The sequence below is a fragment of the Salmo trutta genome, chromosome 8 (assembly GCF_901001165.1).
Source record: "Salmo trutta chromosome 8, fSalTru1.1, whole genome shotgun sequence".
In the NCBI taxonomy this organism is placed as follows: domain Eukaryota; kingdom Metazoa; phylum Chordata; class Actinopteri; order Salmoniformes; family Salmonidae; genus Salmo; species Salmo trutta.
Genome location: NC_042964.1, coordinates 27,019,072 through 27,036,448, shown reverse-complemented (window position 1 = coordinate 27,036,448; position 17,377 = coordinate 27,019,072). Strand labels below are relative to the sequence as shown.

Sequence of the window (17,377 nt, the reverse complement as noted above, 5' to 3'; positions counted from 1 at the left end):
TGTGTGCGTGTATGTGTGTGTTTGTGTAGGGAGCATGAGGAGTTGTCAGCGGTTTGTGTGTACAGTCTGGCTGACATCAGCAAAGTGATGGACGGACCTTTCAAGGAACTGAAGAAGACCTGTGAGAATTGGATCAACCCAGAACCCGAACCTACACCCAGACCAGGACAGGTAATGTCTAGAACACAAAACCTAGAACCTACACAGTCTAGAACATAAAACCTAGAACCAGCATAATCTAGAACATAATGTCTAGAACCAGTAGCAACACCTAGACCAGGGCAGGTACAGCGTAGAACAAACCAGTAGAGGTAAGGCATCTACTGGCATCTAGAACCCCAGGCCTCTGTACCCCTATGTAGATATTCCATACAAAATCAGCAGTTTCCAGCTGCAATAGTCATTTACAACATTAACAATGTCTACACTGTATTTCTGATCAATTTGATGTTATTTGAATGGACAAAAAATGAGCTTTTCTTTTAAAAGCAAGGACCTTTCTGAGTGACCCCAAACTTTTGAACAGTAGTATATGTATACAGGTTAAGTCGGAAGTTTATATACACTTAGGTTGAGTCATTCAAAATTATTTTTCATCCACTCCACAAATTTCTTGTTAAAAAACTATAGTTTTGGCAAGTTGGTTAAGACATCTACTTTGTGCATGACACCATTTTTCCAACAATTGTTTACAGACATAATTTCACTCATATTTCACTATATCACAATTCCAGTGGGTCAGAACTTTACATACACTAAGTTGACTGTGCCTTTAAACAGCTTGGAAAATTCCTGAAAGTGATGTCATGGCTTTAGACGCTTCTGATAGGCTAATTGGCATCATTTTAGTCAATTGGAGGTGTACCTGTGGATGTATTTCAAGGCCTACCTTCAAACTCAGTGCCTCTTTGCTTGACATCATGGGAAAATCAAAAGAAATCAGCCAAGACCTCAGAAAAAAAATTGTAGACCTCCACAAGTCTGGTTCATCCTTAGGAGCAATTTCCAAGCACCTGAAGGTACCACGTTCATCTGTACAAACAATAGTACGCAAGTATAAACACCATGGGACCACGCAGCCATCGTACTGCTCAGGAAGGAGACGCGTTCTGTCTCCTAGAGATGAACGTACTTTGGTGCGAAAAGTGCAACTCAATCCCAGAACAACAGCAAAGGACCTTGTGACGATGCTGTAGGAAACAGGAACAAAAGTATCTATATCCACAGTAAATCGAGTCCTATATCGACATAACCTGAAAGGCCGCTCAGCAAGGAAGAAGCCACTGCTCCAAAACCGCCATAAAAAGCTAGACTACGGTTTGCAACTGCACATGGGGACAAAGATTGTACTTTTTGGAGAAATGTCCTCTGGTCTGATGAAACAAAAATAGAACTATTTGACCATAATGATCATTGTTATGTTTGAAGGGAAAAGGGGGAGGCTTGCAAGCTGAAGAACACCATCCCACCCGTGAAGCACGGGGGTGGCAGCATCATGTTGTGGGGGGTGCTTTGCTGCAGGAGGGACTGGTGCACTTCACAAAATAGATGGCATCATGAGAAGGAAAAATATGTGGATATATTGAAGCAACATCTCAAGACATCAGTCAGGAAGTTAAAGCTTGGTCGCAAATGGGTCTTCCAAATGAACAATGACCCCAAACATACTTCCAAAGTTGTGGCAAATGGCTTAAGGACAACAAAGTCAAGGTATTGGAGTGGCCATCACAAAGCCCTGACCTCAATCCTATAGAAAATTTGAACTGAAAAAGCATGTGCGAGCAAGGAGGCCTTCAAACCTGACTCAGTTACACCAGCTCTGTCAGGAGGAATGGGCCAAAATTCACATAACTTATTGTGGGAAGCTTGTGGAAGGCTACCCAAAACATTTGACCCAAGGTAAACAATTTAAAGGCAATGCTACCAAATACTAATTGAGTGTATGTAAATGTCCTGACCCACTTGGAATGTGATGAAAGAAATAAAAGCTGAAATAAATCATTCTCTCTACTAATATTCTGACATTTCACATTCTTAAAATAAAATGGTGATCCTAACTGACCTAAAACATGGAATTCTTACTAGGATTAAATGTCAGGAATTGTGAAAAACTGAGTTTAAATGTAATTGGCTAAGGTGTATTTAAACTCCCGACTTCAACTGTGTGTGTATGTATATATGTATATTTATCTGCCTCAAGGTGTTGACGTTTATGAGAGACCACCCTCTGATGGAGAACAGTGTGATCGCAGCGCCCTTACTGGTGAGGAGGGGAATCACATACACTAAAGTAGCTGTTACCAGGACGATCACAGGGTCGGATGACGACCAGAGCAACGCAGCCACCGTGTTGCACCTCGGCACAGGTAAGAGGGGAGGGATAGAGGGGTGGTGGAGGGAGATGTGAGGAGAGAGAGAACAGAGAGAGAAAGGGAATGGAAGAGTAGAGGGGTGGTGGAGGGGGAGAAAATAGTGTTGGTGTGGTAACTTGGAAGGAGTGATGGTAAAGTGAGAGAGAGTAAGACTTCTGGGAGGAGTAAGGAGGGATATGGTAAAGACTTAAAGGAGGAATGAATGTGAGAAAGATACAGATAAATGAGAATGTGCTTTAAACCTTGTGTGTGTGTGTGTGTGTGTGTGTGTGTGTGTGTGTGTGTGTGTGTGTGTCTAACCTACAGACCGTGGAGAACTCCATAGAGTAGCGGTGGTAGGACAGAACACTACCATATTACAGGAGATCCCTCTCTTCACTGCACAGGAACCTGTCAACAACATACTGCTGCACAAGGTAACAACCCCACACACACAGAGAGAGAGAGACATACACACGGAGACGCAGAAATATTTACATAAATGCATATGTACACACACGCCGCATGTGCCAAACACACAGAAGAATGTGTACACACACACACACAGGCATACACACACACACACAAGTACACACTCTAAAACAGTAACACACAGTAAACACCTTTTGTTAGGCCCAAATTATGTCGTTACATTAGCGCATTGCCATTGCAGTGTGCTTACACTTTCAGTGATAATAGTTACACTTTGATGTTTGCTGTTTGTGTTACCAGACATTGACATTATTACATCTTCTCTGTCTCGCTCGCTCTCTTCTTCTCTCCCCTCCCTAGGGCCAGGCTCTGGTGGGAACCCAACTGTCCCTGGCCCGTGTGGGGGCTGATGGGTGCAGCCTATACTCTTCCTGTGAGGAGTGTGCCCGGGCGAGACCCGTGGGGTGTGTGTGGAGAGCCAGCATGACAGGGTGCGTAATACACACACTCTATTACAAAAGTATTTTCAAACACATTCAGACTTGATACACACAGACAGACAGACAGACAGACAGACAGACAGACAGACAGACAGACAGACAGACAGACAGACAGACAGACAGACAGACAGACAGACAGACAGACAGACAGACAGACACACACACACATTGGGTTTCTGGCTGAACTAACTGTGTGTGCGTGCGTGCGCAAGTGTGTGCGTGCGTGCGTGTTTTTTTGCAGGCCCATCCAGGGAGAGGAGATAGAGGATGCTCTGAGGCTGTGTGACAGTGGAGAACATGAGTTAACTACTTGTTAATCAATGAGAAATATCATCTATACATTTACTTTACAGCAAAGAGATTCCAGGCTATAGCTGCAATTGAAATCAATAAAAAACACAGTAATATATATTTTTAACTCCCACCTCCCTCTCTCTCATTCCCCTCTCCTACTCCTCCCCCTCCCTATCTCCTCCTCCCCCTTCCTCTATCCCTCCCTCTCCCCTCCACTCCCCCCCTTCAGGTTGTTGCTCCCCTACCCAGAGGGTACTGCTTGTCTCAGGGGTCTCCGTGTCCTTCTCCCCTGTGTCCAGGTGTCACCACATCCCTGTACCTGGGTACACCCACCACACAGGTGATACTTAGTAATAATAGGAATAATAATAACAACAATAATATCTCTCAATGCTTGCAATGTTTTTCTTCCAGACACACCCGTCAGCACCAGTCTGATCTGGAAGTCACTGTCATAGCGGAGAGCCTGGGGACATACACCTGTCTGTGTCAGGTAGGCTGAGCACACACACACACACACACACACAAGCACCCTTTGCTGCTCCCAAAATGTATCTCTCTCCATCCTGTCCCTTTTTCTCGCCTCTGTCCCCCTACTCCTCTCTCCCCCCTACCCACCTTTCTCCCCCCACCAGGAGGGTGGATCAGGGGGTAAGGAGGAGAGTCCTCCCTGTAGTAGAGCCTACTACCAGCTCACCCTGGAGGGCCCAAGCACCGGAGGGGTTGTGGCGTTGGCCGGAGGGCGCCACGTACTGGTTGTCTACATCCTCTGCTTCAGGTAGGATAAACATACATACACACGCACGTATGAAAACACATACATACATGCACATATGGACAAATGCGTGGATATGCACATGCACGTACGCACACGTGCATCCAAACGTTAATAAACCTTTCTCTCCCTCTTCCCTCTCCTCCCTCCCCCCTATCCTCGCCATCTTTGCCCCCAGCTTGAGTGTCACCCTCGGAGGCTTCATCCTTTACTGCCTGTCCCACCGCTGTGGGATTGTCCAGCGCCACCCTGACCATTCCCTATCCTCGGAGAAGGGACGGGACTTGCTTGGCTCCTCGGCGACGCCTCAATATCCTAGCAGTGCCAGTTTGTTGTCTGAGGGTTTACCGCTCACAGAGAAGAGAATGGGGAACGGCACGCTGCTCCTTACACACCACCACAATAACGGCAACGGTAACTATGGTGGCGGCAGTGGCTACTACGGTAACCGTGGCAACGCTGGCTATTCTAACACGGCTAAATCGAACACGCCGGTGATGTTAGCAACGTCGAACGTGGCGGAGGAGCTAAAGCTTCACGTTCAGGAGACTGTGACGGACGAGAAGAGGAGGGGAGATAGGGGGAGGCCGGAGGGAAGAGATGGGGGATGAGGAGAATGAGGGGCTAGGGGAGGGGTTGGGGGGACTGGAGGAGGAGCTAGCGGGGTTTGCATTGTTTACGTTACCAGCACCATTAGCCCAATGTGAGGAGAGTTCTATCTGAAACACTGGAAGGACACAGCAGACACACGCATACACATCTTACATGTGAGAGACATGGAAAACATGATGTGATATGGGAGATAGATACATAAACAAAGATGTTATGTTGTTATGTGTCTCTCACACAGGATGGACACGGAAGATACACAGAAGAAACATGAGCATAAACATGACAAAGACATGACAGAGACATGGGAGAGATACACATGTGACACACATGTTGAGAAACTGGGGCAAGACAACATGTGTCCCAAATGGCACCCTACTCCCTATACTGTATAGTGCACTTTTTCTGACCAAAGCCCCATGGACCCTGGTCAAAAGTAGTGCACTATTTTGGAAATAGAGTGCCATTTAAGACACTGCTAAAAAGAGAGACATTACAGGTTCATAACATTATAGAGCTCTACTCCCTCTTGTTATGTGGCAGACTGCACCAATCCTGTGCATGATGTGGTGAGAGGTCAATTCTCTGCCAATTCTCCAGGACACCTCTAGGACCTCTATTAATGGAGGCTGATGTTGCGTCCCAATAATCTCTCCTTTCTCCCGAAGTGTGCACTTGTTCACTTCCCTCTTGCTTGTGGATTTAAAAGCATTGGATTGGTGTAAGTGTTGGCCGGAGGGGGTTTCCACCATTGAAGTCCATGACTGGGAGTGTGCAAGAAGTGTAATACTTTGGGAAAAGGGTGGAGAATCGATACGCAGCCTGAGAAAATATGGATCTGTCTCTGACCTCTAAGATGGAATGTACTGACCGAGGTTAGAGGTCAATCATTAGGTCAGGAGGTCAAAATTCATTATAAATATAAAGACATCAACTGGAGATCGAAGCGGAACGTTTTTGGGGGAGAATAGGGTAAGTTGAGCCAAAGGGGTAACTAGAGCCACCCTTGTTTCTAGGGAACCATACACAAAATTTAGAATTTGACCAAATATTTAGGAAGAGGTCATCATTTCATGGACTCTGTGAAGGAAGAACCACACGGAAAAAGTGGTAAGCAAGTTAGGTCCAAAAAATAGATTTTCACCAAGTTAAATTAATTGATTGTGTTAGAGGTTTCATGATGCTTGTACCTAAACCAAAGTACAGTCGTGGCCAAAAGTTTTGAGAATGACACAAATATTAATTTTCAAAGTCTGCTGCCTCAGTTTGTATGATGGCAATTTGCATATACTCCAGAATGTTATGAAGAGTGTTCAGATTAATTGCAAAGTCCCTCTTTGCCATGCAAATGAACTGAATTCCCCCCAAAACATTTCCACTGCATTTCAGCACTGCCACAAAAGGACCAGCTGACATCATGTCAGTGATTCGCTCGTTAGCACAGGTGTGAGTGTTGACGAGGACAAGGCTGGAGATCACTCTATCATGCTGATTGAGTTTGAATAACAGACTGGAAGCTTCAAAAGGAGGGTGGTGCTTGGAATCATTGTTCTTCCTTTGCCAACCATGGTTACCTGCAAGGAAACACGTGCCGACATCATTGATTTGCACAAAAAGGGTTTCACAAGCAATGGTATTGCTGCCAGTAAGATTGCACCTAAATCAACCATTTATCGGATCATCAAGAACTTCAAGGAGAGCGGTGCAATTGTTGTGGAGAAGGCTTCAGGGCGCCCAGAAAGTCCAGCAAGCTCCAGGACCGTCTCCTAAAGTTGTTTCAGCTGCGGGATCGGGGCACCACCAGTACAGAGCTTGCTCAGGAATGGCAGCAGGCAGGTGTGAGTGCATCTGCATGCACAGTGAGACGAAGACTTTTGGAGGACGGCCTGGTGTCAAGAAGGGCAGCAAAGAAGCCACTTCTCTCCAGGAAAACCATCAGGGACAGACTGATATTCTGCAAAAGGTACAGGGATTGGACTGCTGAAAAGTCATTTTGAATCCCCTTTCCGATTGTTTGGGGCATCTGGAAAAAAGCTTCTCCAGAGAAGACAAGGTGAGCGCTACCATCAGTCCTGTGTCATGCCAACAGTAAAGCATCCTGAGACCATTCATGTGTGGGGTTGCTTTTCAGCCAAGGGAGTGGGCTCACTCACATTTTTGCCTAGGAACACAGACATGAATAAAGAATGGTACCAACACATCCTCCGAGAGCAACTTCTCCCAACCATCCAGGAACAGTTTGGTGACGAACAATGCCTTTTCCAGCATGATGGAGCACCTTGCCATAAGGCAAAAGTGATAACTAAGTGGCTCAGGGAACAAAACATTGATATTTTGGGTCCATGGCCAGGAAACTCCCCAGACCTTAATCCCATTGAGAACTTGTGATCAAACCTCAAGAGGCGGGTGGACAAACAAAAACCCACAAATTCTGACAAACTCGAAGCATTGATTATGCAAGAATGGGCTGCCATCAGTCAGGATGTGGCCCAGAAGTTAATTGACAGCATGCCAGGGCGGATCTTGAAAAAGAAGGGGCAACACTGCAAATATTGACTCTTTGCATCAACTTCATGTAATTGTCAATAAAAGACTTTGACACTTATGAAATGCTTGTAATTATACTTCAGTATTCCATAGTAACATCTGACAAAAATATCTAAAGACACTGAAGCAGCAAACTTTGTGGAAATTAATATTTGTGTCATTCTCAAAAAATTTGGCCACGACTGTAGATATTGTTAAGATTATTCTATACTTTAGTTGGGGTCTCTATAAGCTTCAATATGAGGTCCTAAACCTAGCATGAAAGTTCGTCTTTGTAGCTGTGTGGGCTAATATAGACCAAATGTTTGCCTTGGGGTAAGTTGAGCCAATGTTTGAGCCAATGGCAAGTTGAGCAAATTGTGTATGAGGTAACAAAAGGGCCTCGCCTATGTCAAAAGTGCTTTAAAAAAGTGTTTGTTAGGTGTTAAGCCTGTGTTAACAAGTGCTTAAAATTATTAAAAGACAAAACATAATTGTCATTGTGTTGAATTGTGTTTGGGAAATAACGATAGACATGGTTTTAAAAAGGTAGTCATAATATTTACATCAGTACAGAAATTTGTTGGAGGCTTAACTTACCCTGTCCCGTGGTTCAACTTACCCCATATCCAGGGTAAGTTGTGTCAAGAGTACACTTTTTTGAACACGTTTTTATTTTGCAAAAAAATACGAAACAGAAATACCTTATTTACATAAGTATTCAGACCCTTTGCTATGAGACTCAAAATTGAGCTCAGGTGCATCCTGTTTCCATTGATAATCCTTTAGATGTTTCTACAACTTGAATAGAGTCCACCTGTGGTAAATTCAATTGATTGGACGTGATTTGAAAAAGGCACACACCTGTCTATATAAGGTCCCACTGTTGACAGTCCATGTCAGAGTAAAAACCAAGCCAAGAATTGTCCGTAGAGCTCCGAGACAGGATTGTGTTGAGGCATAGATCGGGGGAAGTGCACCAAAACATTTCTGCATCATTGAAGGTCACCAAGAACACATATAATTCTTAAATGGAAGAAGTTTAAAACCACCAAGACTTTTTCTAGAGCTGGCCGCCCGGCCAAACTGAGCAATCGGGGGAGAAGGGCCATGGTCAGGGAGGTGACCAAGAACCCGATGGTCACTTTGACAGAGTTCGTCTGTCGAGATGGGGAAAAAATTCCAGAAGGACAACCATCTCTGTAGCACTCCACCAATCAGGCATTTATGGTAGAGTGGCCAGAAGGAAGCCACTCCTCAGTAAAAGGCACATGACAGATCGCTTGGAGTTTTCCAAAAGGCACCTAAAAGACTCAGACCATGAGAAACCAGATTCTCTGGTCTGATGAAACCAAGATTGAACTCTTTGGCCTGAATGCTAAGCGTCACGTCTGGAGGAAACCTGGCACCATCCCTACGGTGTTGGCAGCATCATGCTGTGGGGATGTTTTTTAGCAGCAGGGATTGGGAGACTAATCAGGATCGAGCGAAAGATGAAAGGAGCAAAGTACCTTGATGAAAACCTGCTCCAGAGCACTCAGGACCTCAGACTGGGGCAAAGGTTCACCTTCCAACAGGACAACGACCCTAAGCACAAGGCCAAGACAACGCAGGAGTGGCTTCAGGACAAGTCTCTGAATGTCCTTGAGTGAGCCAGCCAGAGCCCGGACTTGAAGCCGATCGAATATCTCTGGAGAGACCTGAAAATAGCTGTGCAGTGACGCTTCCCATCCAACCTGATCTGCAGAGAAGAATGGGAGAAACCAAATATAGGTGTGCCAAGCTTGTAGCGTCATACCCAAGAAGACTCAAGGCTGTAATCGCTGCCAAAGGTGACTCACCAAAGTACTGAGTAAAGGTTCTGAATACTTACGTAAATGTGATATTTGGCAGCCCCCCGCACCCTCTCTGATTCAGAGGGGTTGGGTTAAATTGGGAAAGACACATTTCAGTTGAATGCATTCAGTTGTACAACTGACTAGGTAACCCCCTTTCCCTATTTACATATCATTTTTTTATACATTTGCAACAATTTCTAAAAACCTGTTTTTACTTCGTCATTATGAGGTATTGTGTGTAGATTGATGGAAAAACGATTTGTTTCATTTTAGAATATGGCTGTAACAAAATGTGGAAAAAGTCAAGGGGTCTGAATGCACTGTATTCATAAAGCATGTTGAGTAGTTTTTATGCATGCCTGTATCCTGGGGAATAGGGGAGCGCATACTTACGTTTTGCCTTGCATGCTCAAATCCTTTTGATGAACTGAGAGAGGTAGGCATATTTTTCTTCAGAAATATTGTATGTAATAAGCACAAAAGTCACGATACACAGTGTTTTGTTCATGAATATTGGTGTATATTTGGTGTTTACTCATAAGGTGATGGTATTGTCAAGATGCAGTTATAATTGTACTTTTTAGGATGATATTAACAAGCTTGCTAATCTTTTATATGTGTGAATGATGGCTATCTCCTTGACTGATCCTCGTCCTTTGTATTGTGTGTCTGTTGTAGAGAGAGGCGACAATTTGGCAGAACATATTTGTGCTCTACAAATGTTTTGTCTTTTCCTTTGGATGCATAGGAATCTGATACATTAAAACAGCCTGATCTCTGAAGTCCACGTCTTCGGTCCTAATCCATCACACACACACAACACAGAGCTACGGCGGTGCAGTAGTACAGTACCGGCTACATTGGTGCCTTCTAGACCCGGATTCATCGCTGAGCAATATCAGCTCAATCACTGCGGCATTACTGCTCTAGAGACTGTTTACATTATTGACTTACTCATATCGCCCTGTGGCGAAAAGTGGAACTACAGTATCATTTATTTCATTTAAACGATGTATTGAGAGTGATGTTTATGTTTAACCAACATAAAAGTGTGTTTACCAACAGAGATTTGAACATACCATTAGTGTACTGACCCCCAACTGGCAAGCAGTATTCCAATACAAGTCAACTGAGAAATGGGACTGCGAATGAAGTACAGGAGAGAACCTATGAACATGAGTCTCTCACAACAAGCCTCCGTGCATTTGTTACAGTATCCTCAAAGCAAGTAACAGTACAGCTCCATTTGAAGGCTGGGCTAACGCTGGTGCGTGCAGTGACAGTTCTCTCACATTAGACGCCAGACAAGATGGGCAGACTGCAAGTACCGAGAGGCTCATTCACCTGCTTGAACGTACCTTAGAGAAGAGCATACCACCTGTCATGGTTTCACAGACACAAGCCAAGGCGCCATCTTTCCCTGCCCAGCCCTTCAGGTGTAGGGAATGCAGGGTTTGTGGCTCAACAGATCACTCCACTGTGATGCACTGTAGACATGGGAACCTATGCCTCTGGTGACTTCATCCTGATCATTGGAAGTCAAATTGTTCAAAACAGGAGGAAATCTATGCCAATCCCAGTGGTGAGAGATGCCCAACACAGCAGCAGAGAAACCCACCACAGCAGTAACCGTTAAACTGACACGCCCACAGGTGAAAGTGGTAAATGTGAGTGTTCAAGTGTCTGCCACTAAGAGAGAATCTGATGATCTTGAGAAAACATGAGTTTGTGCACTGATTACATTTTTTTACATTAGATTGACAAGAGGTTGAGGCTTTACATGGGAAAGTGCAGCTTAAGGGCATGCTTGACATTGAGTCTATGGCCTGTAGATTGAGTGAAATCACTGTGCAGATGTAACTGATGTGAAATGGCTAGCTAGTTAGCGGGGTGCGCGCTAATAGCGTTTCAATCGGTGACGTCACTTGCTCTGAGATCTTGAAGTAGTTGTTCCCCCTTGCTCTGCAAGGGCCGTGGCTTTTGTGGCGTGATGGGTAACGATGTTTCGAGGGTGGTTGTTGTCGATGTGTGCAGAGGGTCCCTGGTTCGGGGCGAGGAGAGGGACGGAAGCTATACTGTTACATTGGTGCCGTGACCCGGATCAATGGTTGCTGCGGAAAAGGACGAGGTAAAAAGGGGGTGAGTGTAACCGATGTGAAATGGCTAACTAGTTAGCGGGGTGCGCGCTAATAGCATTTCAATTGGTGACGTCACTCGCTCTGAGACCTTGAAGTAGTTATTCCCCTTGCTCTGCAAGGGCCGCGGCTTTTGTGGCGCGATGGGTAACGATGCTTTGAGGATGGCTGTTGTCGATGTGTGCAGAGGGTCCCTGGTTCGAGCCCAGGTATGGGCGAGGAGAGGGACGGAAGCTATACTGTTACAGAGACCTTTGGAAGCAGGTACCCTTCCTTAGCATTATCAGCCTCCTAAAAGTTAGCGTTAGTGGGTTGTGGGTGGAAGAAGGTCTCACCAAAGTGTTTATTGTAGATGACTTGGAGATGCAAATCTATGGGATTGATGTTAAAGTGACCGCCCTGGTTGTCCCTGGACAGCACAATGATTTTATCCTGGGATCAAATGTCATTAAGCATCTACTGCATGAGATACAGGGCACTGACAAATACTGGAACTTAGTCAACATGGATGGCCAGACTCCCTCACTAGAGGGTGAGCAATTTCTATAGATGATGACAAGTGTCACAAGATGGAAGGGATGTGAAGTTGATGACAAGATTGGGACAGTGAAGCTCACTCAAGCTGTGACTCCTCTTCCCAAGACTGAGCACTTAATCTGTGTTAAACTTCCCAACTTTGCCATTGTCTTCAGGCAGCACTGTAGTAGTTGAGGTTATGCCCAGAGACATACTTGTGGGTAGAGTTATCACGCCTATGTGGGGAGATGGCTGTGTCCCCATGAAGGTAGTAAACTGTTCAGATGAAGGTAACATGAAGCTGGCTGTCTATATGCTTGGCTGTTGAGGATGCAACAATCTTTCATGGCCTTAATGAGCTGAGGAAAACCCCAATTGAACAGAAGCACGAACAAGGCTGACTGATTTAGGATTTGGAGATATTGACATTGATGGATGTCAAGTGACTGACCAGTGGAAGGAGAAGCTAGTGAACGCCATCACTGAATGTGAAGACATCTTCTCAAGACATAATCTGGACTACCGCGAAGCAAGGGGTTATGTTCACCGTATCCACCTGATCAATAACAAACCCTTCTGCCTACCATACAGAAGGGTTCCTTCTGCCTGCTCATTACCTGAAGCTGAGGAATATGTTAACAGATATGGAGGAAGTAGGCCTTATACACAAGTCGGTAAGTGAGTATGCCTCCCCTTTAGTCATGGTATGGAAGAAAAATGGGAGTTTGAGGTCATGCACTTACATCAGGTGGATGGATACACACCCTTTACCACACCATTGGACTGTGCACAATTCCTGGAAGCTGGACATGTCCCAGTTCTTCCATGGCCTGCATACTCACCAGACATGTCCCCACCCATTGAGCATGTTTGGGATGCTCTGGATTGACGTGTACGACAGCGTGTTTCAATTCCTGCCAAAATCCTTCGCACAGCCATTGAAGAGGAGTGGACAACATTCCACAGGCCACAATCAACAGCCTGATCAACTATATGCGAAGGAGATGTGTCGTGCTGCATAAGGGAAATGGTGGTCACACCATATACTGACTGGTTTTCTGATCCACGCCCATACATTTTGTTTAAGGTATCTGTGACCAACAGATGCATATCTGTATTCCCAGTCATTTAAAATCCATAGATTAGGACCTAATGAATTTATTTAAACTGACCGATTTCCTTATATGAACTGTAACTCAGCAAAATCTTTGAAATTGTTGACTGTTGAATGTCTATATTTTTGTTCAGTGTCTACATTTCTCAAGTCTTCTTTGCTATCTGGACAACTTGGTCTTTGCATCCACTGAGGAAATGGCTCTGCAGCACCTTGAAGTGTTTAGCCGTCTACGTGCCAACAATCTCAAACTAGCACCCAAGAAATTCCACAGTGAAATTACTTGGACATATCGTTAACGAAAACAGTGTGTCGGTAGACCCTGAAAAGGTGGAGGCCATTACCAAGATGAGCCAAGCTCAGCTGATGAAAGTGGACTGATGCACTCACTCTGCACGGAGCCTGAAATCCTTCTTGGGTATAGTATTATATTACCAGCATTTTATTCCTAACTGTTCTGCCATAGCCAAGCCCTCGTTTGCACTCAATCGGGGTCAAAAGAGAAGCAGAAGAGATGGGAAGAAGGGCAACAGTGGGATTTTCCGCAAGTTAACACAATCGGATTGGACTGAGGAGTGTGTCGTTGCATTCCAGAAGCTGAAGGATGCTCTTCTGAGCTGTCATGCTGCTTCACCCTGATTTTGAGAGGCTGTTCATTTTCTTCAGGGACACCTCTTTGGATGTGCCTGGAGATGAAGATAAAGCAAGTCCCATACAGTAACATTCGCAAGCAAGACCCTGAGCAAGTTGCAGAGAAGTTATCCAGTATACAGACTTGAATTTCTAGCACTGAAATGGAGTGTGTGTGAGCTATTCAGTCACTGTCTTAAAACCTGTTAGGGATAGGGGGCAGTATTTTCACGGCCGGATTAAAAACGTACCCGATTTAATCTGGTTACTACTCCTGCCCAGAAACTAGAATATGCATATAATTAGTAGATTTGGATAGAAAACACTAAAGTTTCTAAAACTGTTTGAATGGTGTCTGAGTATAACAGAACTCATATGGCAGGTCAAAACCTGAGAAGATTCGAAACAGGAAGTGCCCTGTCTGACAATTTGTTCTCCTACTAGGGCATCTCTATCAAAAATACAGCATCTCTGCTGTAATGTGACATTTTATAAGGCTTCCATTGGCTCTAGGAAGGCGCCAGAAAGTGGAATGAGAGCTCTCCAGTCTCTGGGCGAAAAACAGCAGGGGTTTTTGTGAGTGGTCCTTCTGAGAACAATGACACTGGAGCGCGCATGCACGAGACGACTCCATGTGTAACTTTCAGTGTTTGAACGAATACAACCACACTGTCCGATTTCAAAAAGGCTTTACAGCGAAAGCAAAACATTAGATTATGTCAGCAGAGTACCCAGCCAGAAATGACCAGACACCCATTTTTCAAGCTAGCATATAATGTCACAAAAAACAAAACCACAGCTAAATGCAGCACTAACCTTGGATGATCTTCATCAGATGACAATCCTAGGATATTATGTTATACAATGCATGCATGTTTTGTTCAATCAAGTTCATATTTATATCAAAAAACAGCTTTTTTACATTAGCATGTGACGTTCAGAACTAGCATACCCCCCGCAAACCTCCGGTGAATTTACTAAATTACTCACGATAAACGTTCACAAAAAACATAATTATTTTAAGAATTATAGATACAGAACTCCTCTATGCACTCGATATGTCCGATTTTAAAATAGCTTTTCGGTGAAAGCACATTTTGCAATATTCTCAGTAGATAGCCCGGCATCACAGGGCTAGCTATTTAGACACCCAGCAAGTTTAGCCTTCGCCAAACTCCGATTTACTATTAGAAAAGTTTGATTACCTTTGGTGTTCTTCGTCAGAATGCACTCCCAGGACTTCTACTTCAATAACAAATGTTGGTTTGGTCCAAAATAATCCATAGTTATGTTCCAACAGCGGCGTTTTGTTCGTGCGTTCAAGACACTATCCGAAGTGTAAATAAGGGTCACGAGCATGGCGCATTTCGTGACAAAAGATTTCTAAATATTTCATTACCGTACTTCGAAGCATGTCAACCGCTGTTTAAAATAAATTTTTATGCCATTTTTCTCGTAAAAAAGCGATAATATTCCGACCGGGAAAGCGTGTAAACGTACAAAGAGAGAGAAAATAAAAGCATGCTATTCCTCTCGTGCACGAGCCTGAGTCTCATAGTACTGTTACTGGCCACTATCCAAACGCGCTAATGTTTTTCAGCCAGAGCCTGCAAAGCCACGATTCAGCTTTTTGCCGCCTTCTGAGATCCCATGGGAGCCGTAGGAAGTGTCACGTAACAGCAGAGATCCTCTGTAATGGATAGAGATAATCAAGAAGGGCAAGAAATGGTCAGACAGGGTACTTCCTGTACAGAATCTTCTCAGGTTTTGGCCTGCCAAATGAGTTCTGTTATACTCACAGACACCATTCAAACTGTTTTAGAAACTTTGGAGTGTTTTCTATCCAAAGCTAATAATTATATGCATATTCTAGTTTCTGGGCAGGAGTAATAATCAGATTAAATCGGGTACGTTTTTTATCCGGCCGTGAAAATTCTGTCCCCTAGCCATAACAGGTTAACGAGAGTCTTATCTTTAAAATGGTGTAAAATAGTCATATGTTTGAGAAATTGAAGTTATAGCATTTTTGAGGTATTTGTATTTCGCGCCATGCTATACTATTGGATATTGGTGAGGCGTTCCGCTAGCGGAACGTCTGTCCCTAACAGGTTTTAAGGGGTACGAGTTCACTGTCTGGACAGATAGTAAGTTGTTCACATACATCATGATGAAAAAACCCAAACTGGATGCTTTTGAGCAAACTTTGATCTGAAGCACATCCCAGGCAGCAAGAATACAGTAGCAGATGCTCTGAGCCGCGACCTCAACGCAGTAACGGTCGCGTGGAGACTGATGAGAGAGTCATACCAAGCACTTCTGCGTGAGGCTGTTGGAATGGTGAATGATGATGTCCAAGATGCCTTCTGGTGAGTTTCATATCCCCAACCTCCTTGACCACTGCTGAAGTGATAGCTATACTGTATGTCAGCACCGACTGGGAATGCTCAACTGAGATGCAAACAATTCAGCTTTGTTCCAATAGCTGCTTCCTCCTGGTATTGATACTTTGCATGAACATGAGGAACTTTGAGATCTCCAGCTGCAAGACTCTGTGATATCCAAGGTTATCTCTTTCAACTTCAACAAGAAATGGCCCACTAGACGAGACCTATATGCTGTTTCTTCCAAAGTATTGTTACTGATGAAGCAGTGAGACCGCTTGATCCTAAGAGAGGGAGCTCTGTATCGTGTCATTAGGGAGAGCCACACAACCGGATACATTTCCAGTACGTCTTACCAGAGGCATTGAGACTCAATACAACCTTGCAGAACATCAAGGCCAAGCTAGAACTCTAGCCCAAGCCAGACAGAAGTTTTTCTGGCCTGCAATGGAGAGAGACATCAAGGAGTATGTACGATGCTGCCAGAGATGCGTTCTAACAGACTCCAGAGCCAGCGGCTAAATCCCGTCAGAGAACATCAATACCTACTCTCCCATGGGGTTGGTGTGTTTGGATTTTTGGACAGTGGAAGACAGAAAGAAGAACTCAGTTTATGTTCTGGTGGTGACTGACCGCTTCACTAAACTTGCCCATGCATGGCCATGCAGAAACCAAACAGCCAAGCAAATAGCTTGTAAACTGTGGGGTCATGTCGCTGCGTCTACGGATTTGCTGCAAGGATCCATACAGAAATTAAATCAAATCAAATTTTATTGGTCACATACACATGGTTAGCAGATGTTAATGCGAGTGTAGCGAAATGCTTGTGCTTCTAGTTCTGACCATGCAGTAATATCTAACAAGTAATCTAACAATTTCACAACAACTACCTTATACACACAAGCGTAAAGGAATGAATAAGAATATGTACATATAAGTATATGGATGAGCGATGGCCTTACGGCATAGGCAAGATGCAGTAGATGGTATAGAGTACAGTATATTCATATGAGATGAGTAATGTAGGGTATGTAAACATTATATAAAGTGGCATTGTTTAAAGTGACTAGTGATACATTTATTACATCAATTTTTTATTATTAAAGTGGCTAGATTTTAGTCAGTATGTTGGCAGCAGCCACTTAATGGTAGTGATGGCTGTTTAACAGACTTATGGCCTTGAGATAGAAGCTGTTTTTCAGTCTCTCGGTCCCAGCTTTGATGCACCTGTACTGACCTCGCCTTCTGGATGATAGCGGGGTGAACAGGCAGTGGC

General features: G+C 44.3%; 1 protein-coding gene across 1 annotated transcript in view; it reads left to right on the top strand.

Annotated features, from left to right (window-relative positions):
- The window catches only part of sema4f (sema domain, immunoglobulin domain (Ig), transmembrane domain (TM) and short cytoplasmic domain, (semaphorin) 4F), a 45,509-nt gene extending 40,546 nt beyond the window's left edge, over positions 1 to 4,963 (top strand). The window contains exons 9-16 of the mRNA XM_029759612.1: positions 30 to 171; positions 2,201 to 2,366; positions 2,679 to 2,788; positions 3,144 to 3,274; positions 3,807 to 3,917; positions 3,992 to 4,070; positions 4,213 to 4,355; positions 4,531 to 4,963. Of these exons, the coding sequence (XP_029615472.1) occupies positions 30 to 171; positions 2,201 to 2,366; positions 2,679 to 2,788; positions 3,144 to 3,274; positions 3,807 to 3,917; positions 3,992 to 4,070; positions 4,213 to 4,355; positions 4,531 to 4,963 (1,315 nt within the window). The remainder of the gene's footprint in view (positions 1 to 29; positions 172 to 2,200; positions 2,367 to 2,678; positions 2,789 to 3,143; positions 3,275 to 3,806; positions 3,918 to 3,991; positions 4,071 to 4,212; positions 4,356 to 4,530) is intronic.
- Positions 4,964 to 17,377: the final 12,414 nt, after the last annotated feature.